The sequence below is a fragment of the Bufo gargarizans genome, chromosome 1 (genome assembly GCF_014858855.1).
Source record: "Bufo gargarizans isolate SCDJY-AF-19 chromosome 1, ASM1485885v1, whole genome shotgun sequence".
Taxonomy (NCBI): Eukaryota; Metazoa; Chordata; class Amphibia; order Anura; family Bufonidae; genus Bufo; species Bufo gargarizans.
Genome location: NC_058080.1, coordinates 657,624,047 through 657,637,625, shown reverse-complemented (window position 1 = coordinate 657,637,625; position 13,579 = coordinate 657,624,047). Strand labels below are relative to the sequence as shown.

At 44.9% G+C, this 13,579-nt stretch overlaps 1 protein-coding gene across 3 annotated transcripts in view; it reads right to left on the bottom strand.

The window, feature by feature from the left end:
• The window catches only part of LOC122924695 (NLR family apoptosis inhibitory protein), a 76,502-nt gene extending 64,865 nt beyond the window's left edge, over nt 1-11,637 (bottom strand). For 2 of the 3 annotated variants that reach the window (XM_044276039.1, XM_044276041.1), the window contains exons 1-2: nt 11,047-11,637; nt 8,254-8,353 (exon numbers count right to left, since the gene is read on the bottom strand). In XM_044276039.1, coding sequence (XP_044131974.1) covers nt 8,254-8,353; nt 11,047-11,533 — 587 coding nt within the window. In that variant the 5' untranslated portion in view covers nt 11,534-11,637. Of the gene's footprint in view, nt 1-8,253; nt 8,354-11,046 lie in introns of those variants that run through there. The other variant, XM_044276040.1, reaches the window with a different exon arrangement.
• Nucleotides 11,638-13,579: the final 1,942 nt, after the last annotated feature.

Sequence of the window (13,579 nt, the reverse complement as noted above, 5' to 3'; positions counted from 1 at the left end):
TGGATTCACCGCTTTAGATCCCAGGCACCACTAGGGATTAATGAGAGACTCACGTTCTCTTGTTTCCTATGATCTACTTCCCCCCGGGGGCGTCTATCCATTTGGCTGTACGTTTCCTCTATCCCTCTGTCAAAAATAACGCCACTTCGGTAATCTTACCAATAGCCATGATAAAAGAAGTAGGATACTACTTAAAAGTATCCAGGTTGCACATTAGTTATCATATGTGCTTTGGGTGTTTTATCCATCACAGTAATACACCTTAAGTGAAAAGTACATGATTGCATCATCAACATCTCTCAGACCCCGCTCCCCTTTCCTTAACAGAACGCCAGAATAAACATTACTATGCCAGATGAAACTGGCTGGATTTATTCATGTATTGAGCGTCGCCCTGCCTTTACTGCGATGAGATCTGTATCTAATGTAAGCGATTCGCCTGATGGACCGGATGGGGAGCGATTCTGCGTTCCATAGAACAGGATATGGCTGCCCTATGCGTTCCACCTGGGTGAGGCGCCGCACGGACCGGAAGTGACGTGATTATGCGGTCCACGCAACCGGATGCTAGGTCCGAGTGCGTTCCACTTGATCCGGCCGGCTCCGAGTGTTCGGGGATGTGCCCCTAACTACAGGAGGGACGAATCGCGACCTGTACATACGGCTTTCAGGCCGGAAGTGACGCCGGCTATGATGCCTCATCCCTGGTAGTAGCCGAACACATGCTAATCAGCGCGGATTAGACACAGCTGGTAGGTGGATATTTAGGGGAATGGGAGTGAATGTGAACGAGAGGAGGAACAGGACGATACCAGGACGCAGCTTAAATGTAAGTTTGGACCATTTATTGAGAATTGACATCATTACAGCATGTAGCGTGCTTCACACTATATCTGACTCTTTGCTCACAGATTCCTGAGTGAAGTATTGGCCCGTATCATGTGGGCTCTTTTTCCTCCTGACTGCACAGGATATTAAGTAAGTGCCGACATGAAGGAGATATAGGGGATACACATGTACTGCATTGCATCTAGCATATGAACTGAGAGCATTTCTATCTCTTACAGGTGGGACATATCAAATGGGTCCCTTGGTCCTATGCTTTAACATCATCTGCGTCTCTGGTCCTGTTGCCTCAACCATATCTTAAGTATCTTTGATTTATTTTCTGTGATGGTTGTATCTCTGACCATGTATGCCCCCTGATGAACCTAGTGATAGGGGAAACGCGTAGGGGCTTTCTTGGAACCAACCTTGTTGCACCAGGGTTCGGCTCCATAGGTTTAAAGGTGATATTTATCCAATTCACCCTTCATTGTATTGGTCTTTATCCATCCCAGTGGCCCTGCAAGTATTTTATTGCCAGGGACACATGATTACACCCATCAGCGTCTTGGGGAGCATTTTTTGTTATTTTTAAGAGGAGGGTAAACGCAGGGCAGTCAGCCCAGGAACGAGGACAGGGAGTCTCCACCACAAGGGGACGTCCCTGGGCTGAGGTTATAGTTAGGGTGAGCTTAGGGAGAGTACAGGTATACCCACTGCTCCCCTCAGCTGCCCTGTGTTCACTCATCCCCCTTTAAGTGTATTGACGACTAGCTCCCAGACACATCTCTGTATCTACTATGATTGTTGTTTGTCTTTTCACTTATTCACTGGTGAACCACCACGGTGGTATTTTTTTATAATTTGAAGAGTAAAAGTTATGTTTTAAAGGGATCAATACTGCTGGACATTATACATTGATATCCAATTATTCTAGTCAAGATGGATGTTCATTGCATTTAAGAGCCATGCTCGACTATATTTACAATTTTGTATGTCTTGAGTAGGCCAAAGTAAGGTCGCACAAAGGTTTCTGTATATAAAGGTTTCTACTCTTTAGTGTTATTCTTCTCTTGAATGTACCAGTCTAATAAGAATACTCCTTGTCTTTATTAATGAAGCTAAATATATTATATGTAGGTATTAATTTAATGATACTTAGTTATTCCTTAGTGTAAGACAATCAGTAGGACATATATATATATATATATATATATATATATTACTTTATATTATTTTGTTGTATGTTATGAAGACAAAATGCATCCAGTATATTATATATATTTCTCGCTAGAATATTCGTCTCTAAAAGAGTGTCTGTAAAGATGTGTGTTTTGTAACAATTAATCACATCTTTGGTATGACAGAGGAGGTACTGATATCTCTGCGAGAAAACAAGGCCCATTCATATCATTATGGTACATAGATCAACAGTGTGAGAAACATTCAAAGAGACTCCTAGAGGTCTGTCTCTAATTGCTACAAGTGTCAGAATTAATCCCTATAGCTTGAATTAAAGCTTCTAAGATCAAAATGTATAGAATATGTTTTATTCAGACTTACATAAGTTAACCCTTTATACTATGATGCAAATAGCTTATACAGAAGTGCCACCTAGGTATGAGTAGGTGACATTACAACAGTAGGAAAAATGCATTCTGGGTAATGTTATGATGTCACATTTATTATCAGTGGTCACGCCCATCCGACAATGATTGGAAAGTTTCAAACTAGGATGGTGTCTCTAACTGATAAGTTTGTGATCATAAACCACATAAAGGGGAGAGGAAAGAGGAGGAGAAAAAAAGACAAGTTGAGCTCTCTAGAGGGGTCTATCAAGATGAAAGCCATGGTGAGATGCGCTATGATGGACCACCCAGCTTTCCTAGGAGCAGAAGTCAGATTCCTACTAGGACTTGGTAAGAGACAGAGAGAATATTTCATTTTATTAAGACTAATTTGATAGTGTGGGTGAAATTATACCATCTAGATTGGCGAATAAATAAATACAGGAATTAATTGATCATCTTCATATTAAGATGTAGTCTTAGGATATTGTGAGACTTCATTCTACCTGCAGAAGAATCAAGACTCATAATCTAACAAAGCATTAAATGATTGCATATATATATATATATATATATATATATATATACACACACACATACAGTACAGACCAAAAGTTTGGACACATCTTCTCATTCAAAGAGTTTTCTTCAGTGGCGTACACACAATCCATGGGGCCCCGGTGCGAAATTGATCCATGGGCCCCCCCCCCCCAAACCCGCCGCCGCACCTACCCCCACTACCGCCCCTCAGATGATCAGATCAGCCCAGGCCCCAATCTGGCAATCCCATCAAAGCAAGGCAGATGGCCCCTGGCAGTTGACCCTGGGGGGGGGGGGGGGTAGGGTTTACAGTCACTGGCACTCGTCTCTGGCAGGAAAAGCCCACAGCAACAGGGCACACTGAGGCCCTCAGCCCCGCAGGCATCCCCCCTGGCAGATGACCCTGGGGGGGGGGGGGGGGGTAGGGTTTACAGTCACTGGCACTCGTCTCTGGCAGGAAAAGCCCACAGCAACAGGGCACACTGAGGCCCTCAGCCCCGCAGGCATCCCCCCTGGCAGATGACTGGGGGAGGGGGGGTTTACAGACTACAGTCACTGGCACTCATTTCTGGCAGGAAAAGCCTGCAACAGGGCACACTGAGGCCCCCAGGCATCCCCCCTGGCAGATGACCGGGGGCAGGGGGAGGGTAATTACAGACTACAGTCACTGCCACTCGTCTCTGGCAGGAAAAGCCCACAACAGGGCACACTGAGGCCCCCAGCCCCCCAGGCATCCCCCCTGGCAGATGACCCGGGGAGGGTTTACAGTCAGACTCAGTGTGCCCTGTTGCGGGCTTTTCCTGCCAGAGACGAGTGCCAGTGACTGTAAACCCTCCCCCGGTCATCTGCCAGGGGGGATGCCTGGGGGGCTGGGGGCCTCAATGTGCCCTGTTGCGGGCTTTTCCTGCCAGAGACTAGTGGCAGTGACTGTAGTCTGTAATTACCCTCCCCCTGCCCCCGGTCATCTGCCAGGGGTAATGCCTGGGGGGCTGGGGGCCTCAGTGTGCGGGCTTTTCCTGCTGCCAGAGACGAGTTGTGGCCCCCCACCCCCCGGTCATCTGCCAGGGGGGCTGGGGGCCTCAGTGTGCGGGCTTTTCCTGCTGCCAGAGACGAGTTGTGGCCCCCCCCCCCCGGTCATCTGCCAGGGGGTAATGCCTGGGGGTAATGCCTGGGGGGCTGGGGGCCTCAGTGTGCCCTGTTGCGGGCTTTTCCTGCCAGAGACTAGTGGCAGTGACTGTAGTCTGTAATTACCCTCCCCCTGCCCCCGGTCATCTGCCAGGGGTAATGCCTGGGGGGCTGGGGGCCTCAGTGTGCGGGCTTTTCCTGCTGCCAGAGACGAGTTGTGGCCCCCCCCCCCGGTCATCTGCCAGGGGGTAATGCCTGGGGGTAATGCCTGGGGGGCTGGGGGCCTCAGTGTGCCCTGTTGCGGGCTTTTCCTGCCAGAGACTAGTGGCAGTGACTGTAGTCTGTAATTACCCTCCCCCTGCCCCCGGTCATCTGCCTGGGGTAATGCCTGGGGGGCTGGGGGCCTCAGTGTGCGGGCTTTTCCTGCTGCCAGAGACGAGTTGTGGCCCCCCCCCCCCGGTCATCTGCCAGGGGGTAATGCCTGGGGGTAATGCCTGGGGGGCTGGGGGCCTCAGTGTGCGGGCTTTTCCTGCTGCCAGAGATGAGTTGTGCCCCCCCCCGGTCATCTGCCAGGGGCTAATGCCTGGGGGGGCTGGGGGCCTCAGTGTGCACTGTTGCGGGCTGCCAGGGTCCGCTCCTCCTCCTCCCTCCCCCCCTCTTTTCTTACTTACCGTCTGCAGTTCTTCTCATCCTCTTTCAGTCCTTCCGGATCCCGGTCTGACTTCAGGCGCGCGCATGTTCTCGCGAGACCTGCACGGGAGTTCGCACAGGTCTCGCGGGAGTTCACGGGCCCGGCGCCGGCCGCAAGGAGGAGGGAGGGGGGCGGAGGCAACTTAACTGGTATTGGGATGGGAAGATTATCAGATGCCAGACGCAGCTGCAGCAGGGGCCAGGGGTCCGCAGGCGGCCGGGCCCCCTGAGGTGCCGGGCCCGGTCGCAACTGCGACCCCTGCGACCCCTATATGTACGCCACTGGTTTTCTTTATTTTCATGACTATGAAAATTGTAGATTCACACTGAAGGCATAAAAACTATAAATTAACACATGTGTAATTATTTACATAACAAAAAAGTGTGAAACAACTGAAAATATGTCCTATTCTAGGTTCTTCAAAGTAGCCACCTTTTGCTTTGATTACTGCTTTGCACACTCTTGGCATTCTCTTGATGAGCTTCAAGAGGTAGTCACCTGAAATGGTCTTCCAACAGTCTTGAAGGAGTTCCCAGAGATGCTTAGCACTTGTTGGCCCTTTTGCCTTTACTCTGCGGTCCAGCTCACCCCAAACCATCTCTATTGGGTTCAGGTCCGGTGACTGTGGAGGCCAGGTCATCTGGCGCAGCACCCCATCATTCTCCTTCATGGTCAAATAGCCCTTACACAGCCTGGAGGTGTGTTTGGGGTCATTGTCCTGTTGAAAAATAAATGATGGTCCAACTAAACGCAAACCGGATGGAATAGCATGCAGTTGCAAGATGCTGTGGTAGCCATGCTGGTTAAGTATGCCTTCAATTTTGAATAAATCCCCAACAGTGTCACCAGCAAAGCACCCCCACACCATCACACCTCCTCCTCCATGCTTCACGGTGGGAACCAGGCATGTAGAGTCCATCCGTTCACCTTTTCTACGTTGCACAAAGACACAGTGGTTGGAACCAAAGATCTCAAATTTGGACTCATCAGACCAAAGCACAGATTTCCACTGGTCTAATGTCCATTCCTTGTGTTCTTTAGCCCAAACAAGTCTCTTCTGCTTGTTGTCTGTCCTTAGCAGTGGTTTCCTAGCAGATATTCTACCATGAAGGCCTGATTCACACAGTCTCCTCTTAACAGTTGTTCTAGAGATGTGTCTGCTGCTAGAACTCTGTGTGGCATTGACCTGGTCTCTAATCTGAGCTGCTGTTAACCTGCGATTTCTGAGGCTGGTGACTCGGATGAACTTATCCTCCGCAGCAGAGGTGACTCTTGGTCTTCCTTTCCTGGGGCGGTCCGCATGTGAGCCAGTTTCTTTGTAGCGCTTGATGGTTTTTGTGACTGCACTTGGGGACACTTTCAAAGTTTTCCCAATTTTTCGGACTGACCTTCATTTCTTAAAGTAATGATGGCCACTTATTTTTCTTTACTTAGCTGCTTTTTTCTTGCCATAATACAAATTCTAACAGTCTATTCAGTAGGACTATAAGCTGTGTATCCACCTGACTTCTCCACAACGCAACTGATGGTCCCAACCCCATTTATAAGGCAAGAAATCCCACTTATTAAACCTGACAGGGCACACCTGTGAAGTGAAAACCATTTCAGGTGACTACCTCTTGAAGCTCATCAAGAGAATGCCAAGAGTGTGCAAAGCAGTAATCAAAGCAAAAGGTGGCTACTTTGAAGAACCTAGAATATGACATATTTTCAGTTGTTTCGCACTTTTTTGTTGTGTATATAATTCCACATGTGTTCATTCATAGTTTTGATGCCTTCAGTGTGAATCTACAATTTTCAGTCATAAAAATAAAGAAAACTCTTCGAAATGAGAAGGTGTGTCCAAACTTTTGATCTGTACTGTATATATATATATATATATATATATATATAGAGAGAGAGAGAAAGTGTGGGCAGCACCACTATCTGTAAGGTATATGCGGAGTGCCAGCGGCTGGGTAGGCGATCCACCTCCAAATGTATAAAAATAAGAAATTCCGCAGCACATCCAGGTTGTAAGAAAGTAAAAAAGACTTTATTCACCAAGCATGCGACGTTTCAATCCTCTCAATGGGATTTTCCTCAGGCAGTGACTGAGGAAAATCCCATTGAGAGGATTGAAACGTCGCATGCTTGGTGAATAAAGTCTTTTTTACTTTCTTACAACCTGGATGTGCTGCGGAATTTCTTATTTTTATATATATATATATATATATATATAACATTGTTCGCTAAGCTAAGTGATGGATTCCCATTGTTTCAAGTCCTTCCTATTCAAGATATGGTCCAGCAATGAATGATCCTAGATCCCTGTTATTTGTCTTAATAGTCTTACCAAAGTCACATATGTGAAAATAGTCCAGGATGGGGCGGACGGATACAGTTATCTCTTCTAAGTTATATCCTTGAATGGATTTGCGCATTCTGGAAGTCATGTGATGTGTAGTTGGTTAGAGGGGGCAGAATGTATTTAGCATTCCATATTGATGTCTAGGATTAGACATGCCCATCCTGATATCATGAGCTTTCCTCTGAACAGTAGTGATGTATATAACTTATTTTCCTATTTTGATATACTAACCTAATAATAGCTTTGTTATACTGTGTCAAGTTATTTCCACTCACATGTATTGTTAAGCTTGTAATGCTTTATATCAACGCTGAATATATTCATTTGCATGTATCATTGTGTTTATTTACTTATATATGTTTATAACCTTGTAACCAATAAATGTGCATATTTTTATTATACCTGTGTATTATTGTATAATGCAGAACTACATTTTTATCATTAACGTCATCTCACGTCAAAAAGAACGTATTTATCTGAGGAAATAGTCGGACTCGGATGTGAATTGTATCCATTATGTTGTCTACAATTCACCAGGTCATGATTTTAAGAATTTATGACAAATTTAATCAAAATTTTTTTTTTATGGTTAATTATTTTTTATGACCATAATTAATAATTCTTAATTGAATTATTACCGCCCGACATCTCTGCGCCGCAAGTCTGTTACCTGCCATATCAGACGTGATAGGGTGGGTTCACATCTCGTTTTATGCTAAAGTGTTCCATTCATTCACCAGTTAATGAGAACTCTTTTTGCTTGATAGATTAATCATATCAAGTTATCTTGTTTTCTGCTCCAATCATACCACGCTGGTGGTGCATATTTGGCATATAACATGGCAAAATCTTCCAACATGTGCATTAAAAATGTAACCCCGTCCTATACAAATTTATGCCCATGACTCACTGTAAAAAAAACTGTGTGGTGTAGATTTTGTTGCACGAGCTCCTACAAAAGCAAATTACACTTTTTAATTGAGAAAGAAGACATAGTGACACAGACCAACTGAATGCACTGTATGCCAAAAGGACACGCCTTTGGAGGATGTCAGGCTTATAGGTTATGGGAACGTTAGCCACAGATACTGATCCTACATCGCACCACAAACATAGGCTTATGTTCTGCTTATAAGAAGATATTTGTGACTCACTCAGGGAACCACTTGGAGTGTTCTTTCCAGGGGTCATCATTTTCCTCCCAGTGTCCTAGGCAGCCAGCACAGGAGAAGCACTGGACAATATCTCTTCTACCTGAAGGTGTAAAATAAAATCTATTTAATTTACTTGTCAGGAAAATCAAGAGGTTGTGGCTTTATTAGCTCTGCTGTGTGTTTTTGTATATGCACTATGCAACTTAAAATCAAAATGGCATAAAATATGATGACAAATCAAGTATATACTAATAGAGTAGAAGTTGGCATGATGGGATATTAGATGTATGAATATTATCCTGAGTATCCGCCCATCTCTGAACCAATGCTATTGTTATGTAGCAAATACAGTATGTATACTACAGGTGAAACTCAGAAAATTAGAATATTGTGCAAAAGTCCATTTATTTTAGTAATGAAAATTAAAAGGAATTGCATAAATGCAGCTTAAAATTTGAATTTTGTGAAAAGGTTCAATATTCTAGGCTCAAAGTATCTATAGCAGAAAGAAAAAAGGAGTGAGCACTCACACTATCTGGACCATGGGGATAGATATTATTTAATTCTTAATTAATAATAACACCACTAAAATACATTAAAATCACATAAAATAACATAAAATAGAAAATGGTACCAACGTAAAATCACACTGGTGGGTGATAATAGCGCAAGCCTTATATGATAAATTCACACTTGTCACCACCTCAGATTGAATGGTGGCAATAGAACCGCAGACCGTGAATACAAAGTCCCAATATAGATTCGTGTGGCTCCGGATTAAAGTGTCCACGTGTATAGAAATGTCTCTCAAACAAACAATCTCTCCACGGCTGGTACAGTATGTCCGCAAGGGGCTATAGGTATTAAATGCCCAAATCAAGTTCCTACCTTAGTCCAAAGTTCAAAGTTTTGCCAGCTGTTCTCCGCTGGGCTGTCCTGCCACGAGCAGCGAGTGTGCCGGCCGCTTCGGCGTCTCACGTCACAAGTCTCGTGTCGCTGACGTCACAATATCGCGGGAACACAGAGTTTGGCTGGTATGGATGGTAGGCAAATAATCAGACCTGTATTCAGCTTCTATGTTTTGGTGGAGTATTGATAGGATTCCTTATCGCATGGCCATGCAATGTATTATCTCAGAATCCAGTAGATTGGGTGGGCGCTTCTTCCAGTCACCAACTAATTATCTAAGTGTGAGCCAACCACCATTTTACTCTATTTTCAAAGTATCTATAGTCAGCTAATTAATCTATATCCCCTGAGCAAAGGGTACCAGAGATTGTGACTTTGGGGTTCTCATAAGCTGTAAGCCATAATCATCCAAATTATAACAAATAAAGGCTTGAAATATCTCGCTTTGCATGTAATGAGTCTATCTCATATGTTAGCTTCACCTTTTAAGTTGCATTACTGAAATAAATGAACTGTGCACGATATTCTAATTTTTCGAGTTTCACCTGTATGTGGTGCTAGAAAAGAAAATCCTATTATCAACTAGGCAACAGATCACACGATGGACCTTAAGGCTGTATTACAGAGCTCGATGTGGCAGACGATTGTCGGGAGGGAAGCGTTCCCTCACGGCAATCGCCTGCTGCTAGTGGTGGAGACCGCTGCTGTTACATGCAGCTATCTCCTCAACAGCATAGGGAGGAACGATCCCTATGACATCACTCGTCCCCATGCTTTATAGTGTTTTTCTGGAACAGATCGTTATTAGATACCAGGATCTGCCACCTGCAAACGATAATTTTTTAACATGTCAAAAGATTCGGGTCGCTCATTCGTCAGGTAATTGGTGTCAGTACTACACTGCCAGATGATCGCTAACAAGCTTTCAAGCGAACGCTCACTAGCGATTATCTGCCAAAACATCGGGCAGTGTAATACAGGCTTTACAGTCTGCACACATTCTGCTTTCCAAGGGCTATGTTCACATCTGCATTAGCAATTCCAATTTCCTGTTCTGTCTTAGAAAAAAGGAATTCCAGCTGTGACAGATGGGAAAATAATGCTGCATTTATTTATTTTTTGCAAATATGACAGAATCTGCTATGGAGCCGCCAATGCCAGTGGACAATAATACTCTGCAATTAGATGTTTATATGTACTGAAAGCTCAAGTAGGCATCAGAATTGGCATCAGCGTCACCCCCTTAGTTCTGCCATGGCCCGTTATTATACTCCAAGGCCCATTATTCAGCTATACTGTAGATGTGCATGCCTTTTAATTGTAAGGCAAAGAGGAATAGAACAGGGTAACAGAATACTGCTTGGAACTCGATGAACAAGTCAGTGTCCTTTTGGATTTATCTTTTTCCAAGACTAATTACAGAAGCTAGGGGTGGACTGGCCAAAGATCCTACAGGGAAATTTTACTGGTAGGCCAGTGCCGAAGGGGCACTCCTCTCTGCCGCTGGACGGGTACATAATGAGCTCTTAACGGTAATTAACTCTGTGAGAATCAGGTACTCATGTACCCGGTCAGTGCCAGTGACAACTGGAAGACGAGGACATAAAATGTCAGCTATAGATGGGCACCAAAGAGAGACATCTTTTGGGGCAATATATTGTGCTGCACTGTTGTATATGGTTCTGCTGGGACAGTTTTTTGCACTATGGTATTGCTGCCCCTGCTTACCGTCAATTTGGGCCACCTACAACATGGGGCTATTTAAAAAAATTTCAAGGGCCAATTTAAGTTCCCAGTCCACCGCTGACCGAAGCAGGTTACCAATGTTTGCATAGAATATCATTGTGCTGCATACCTATTTTTTTTGCACATTTACAAGCCTACCAGTAAAGTAAAATCCTGCGCTTGCGAGGTGAACAGGTTGAATCTTTGCATAAAACGGCCAGTTGGTATAAGAGCTTAGTCTTGCCTCCTCTGTTGAGTAAGCCTCTGCAGACTCTTGACCAGTCTCTGAAGTCTGCACTCGAACCTCATACTTAGCAATGTTTCCCACATCTTTGCCTTGAATGAAGCCACAGGAGGGGTTCAATTGTAAATGCTGTTCACGAGGAGTTAACGTCAATCTGGTACAAAAGAGAACAATTCCACAGCAGAAGCATTGCATGCTATCCTCAACACCAGTATAATACATCCCAGCACTGGCCATCTCCATTGGTGCCCAAAACGATATTCTTTTACAAGTTAAAAAAGATTTCAGTCTCTTGGCTTCCCACCTCATGTTAACATCATAAGCTGTTCCTAGACGTTCACGTATGGCAGTGTGTTGTGCACTCTGGTTGGCATAGAATTTTTCAGTATTAACATCTAACATAGGAAACTTTGAAAATTCATGCTTTAACTGCTCTAGGTCAATCTCTTTTAAATGAGTGAGATCGTTATTATTCTTCTCATCTTCATTTGGGTTTGCAGAAGCCATTGCCTGTGTTAAAAATATATTTAGAAAGTTATTCCAGCTCATCAAACTCTATTTTATAGTCATTACATTAATCAGCCAGCCATAAGGCCAGATGGAGACTGTAACTTCTATTCTCATTTCATGACCCATATATTCCAGGAGAGTATGTAGGAATCACAGGGCTTGACTCCTTCATCTCCCACCCAAAAACAGACAAAATACACAAAGTATTGTGACTGCAACAAAGTAAGTTACTCACTGTGCTGCAGTCTGAATTATCTCCAATCAGTGTTGGATTGGTCCCCCAGAGCACCAGAGAACCCTCTGGTGGGCCCAAGCTGACAATAACAGACCCCCAGTAAAACAGGACCCTTAAAGGGCTTTTAATATTGATAACCTATCCTCAGGATAGGTCATTAGTATCAGATTGGCGGGGATCTGACACCCCGCACCCACGCCAATTAGCTGTATGAAGGGAAGGCGCGCGCAGTGTGCATATGCTGTCTTCTGTTTCTCTTCCTGCTCACTGCCCCGCCAATCTGATATTGATGACCTATCCTGAGGATAGGTCATCAATATTAAAAGCCTGGAGAACCTCTTTAAAAGTCCTGTATACACAGAGGATGGGCCAGTGGTGTAGGGGTCTCAGCGGTTGCAATGGTGACCAGGCCCTTAAGCCAGAAGGCCCACAGGACCCCCCCTTACCAGTGGCACACCGCCAATTACCGTATGTTAAAGCAATTTTAATGAGTGCTTCCATTATGGAATCGCTCACTAGTCTGCAGGAGATGGGGGGAGTGAAGCGATGCGAGTGCTCTCCTCCCTGGGTCTCCAGGTCCGCACTGCACTGTTCTGATGGGTACAGCAATAGGACATAGTGTGCACACTATGCCACGACATTGTACGCAGTCAAGTGACAGTTCAGCGCGGGCCCCATGAACATCAGGGAGGGCAACTGCAGGGGAGACAACCAGTACTGGAGAGCAGCAGCGGAGCAGGTGAGGTAACATATTTATTTATTTTGGGTCTGATCTGAGGTCTGATTGGGGTTTAACATGGAGGCCTAAAGGGGTTCTGATCTGAAATAGGCGTATAACTTGGAGGTCTAAAGGGGGTCTGGTGGGTCTGCCATGGAGGTCTAAAAGGGGTTTGGGGGGTCTGACATGGAGGTCTAAAGGGGGTCTGGTCTGAGGTCTGATATGGGGGTCAAAAATGGAGGTCTAAAGGGGCTCTGATCTGAGGTCTGAAATGGGGGTTTGACATGGAGGTCTAAAGGGGGTCTGACATGGAGGTCTGATGGGGGTTTCATCTGAGGTGTGATATGGGGGGTCTGATTTGAGGTGCTATATGGGGTTCAGATCTGAAAGTTAAGGGGTTATGTAAGGGGGTATATTTAAAACTTGGGCACATTATAGGGAGGTATTTTTAGCACTGGCACATATTATAAGGGGTATTTTTTATTATTTGCTAATAAATATTGAAGGGGGCACTATCTGTGTGGTACTGGTATTTTCAGGGGGACTATTTCTGTATAGTATTGGGGAGCACAGTGGGCACAGTATTGGGGTGGCAGGATGGGGTGTTGAGAAGGTGTAGAGGATGATGGAAAAGTAGGAAACTAAGTTGTTTGTTTGTCAAATTCTGCAGAGAAAGGAGATGGCTGAAAAGAGTCATCATGGCGGTCTGGTGCGAATGGAGAAGATAAGAAAAGAGAAGAGGAGACATCACTGAATGTAAGAGGTATTTGGCACTCTATTACCCTGTATGTTTTGTAGATCTGTATGTAATTTTTTTTCATGTATTTCTTTAACAGCAAGGCTGGAGAGAAGGGGTTAGGCTGAGAATTTGACATGCAGCGGTGCCTTTTGAGGTTCTGCCTCAGGCAGCAGAAAGGCTAGGTGCCCAAAGCACTGAAGGAAAGGGGGCGTCAGGCTGAACTCTTGCACCAGGGCCAATGAGCCT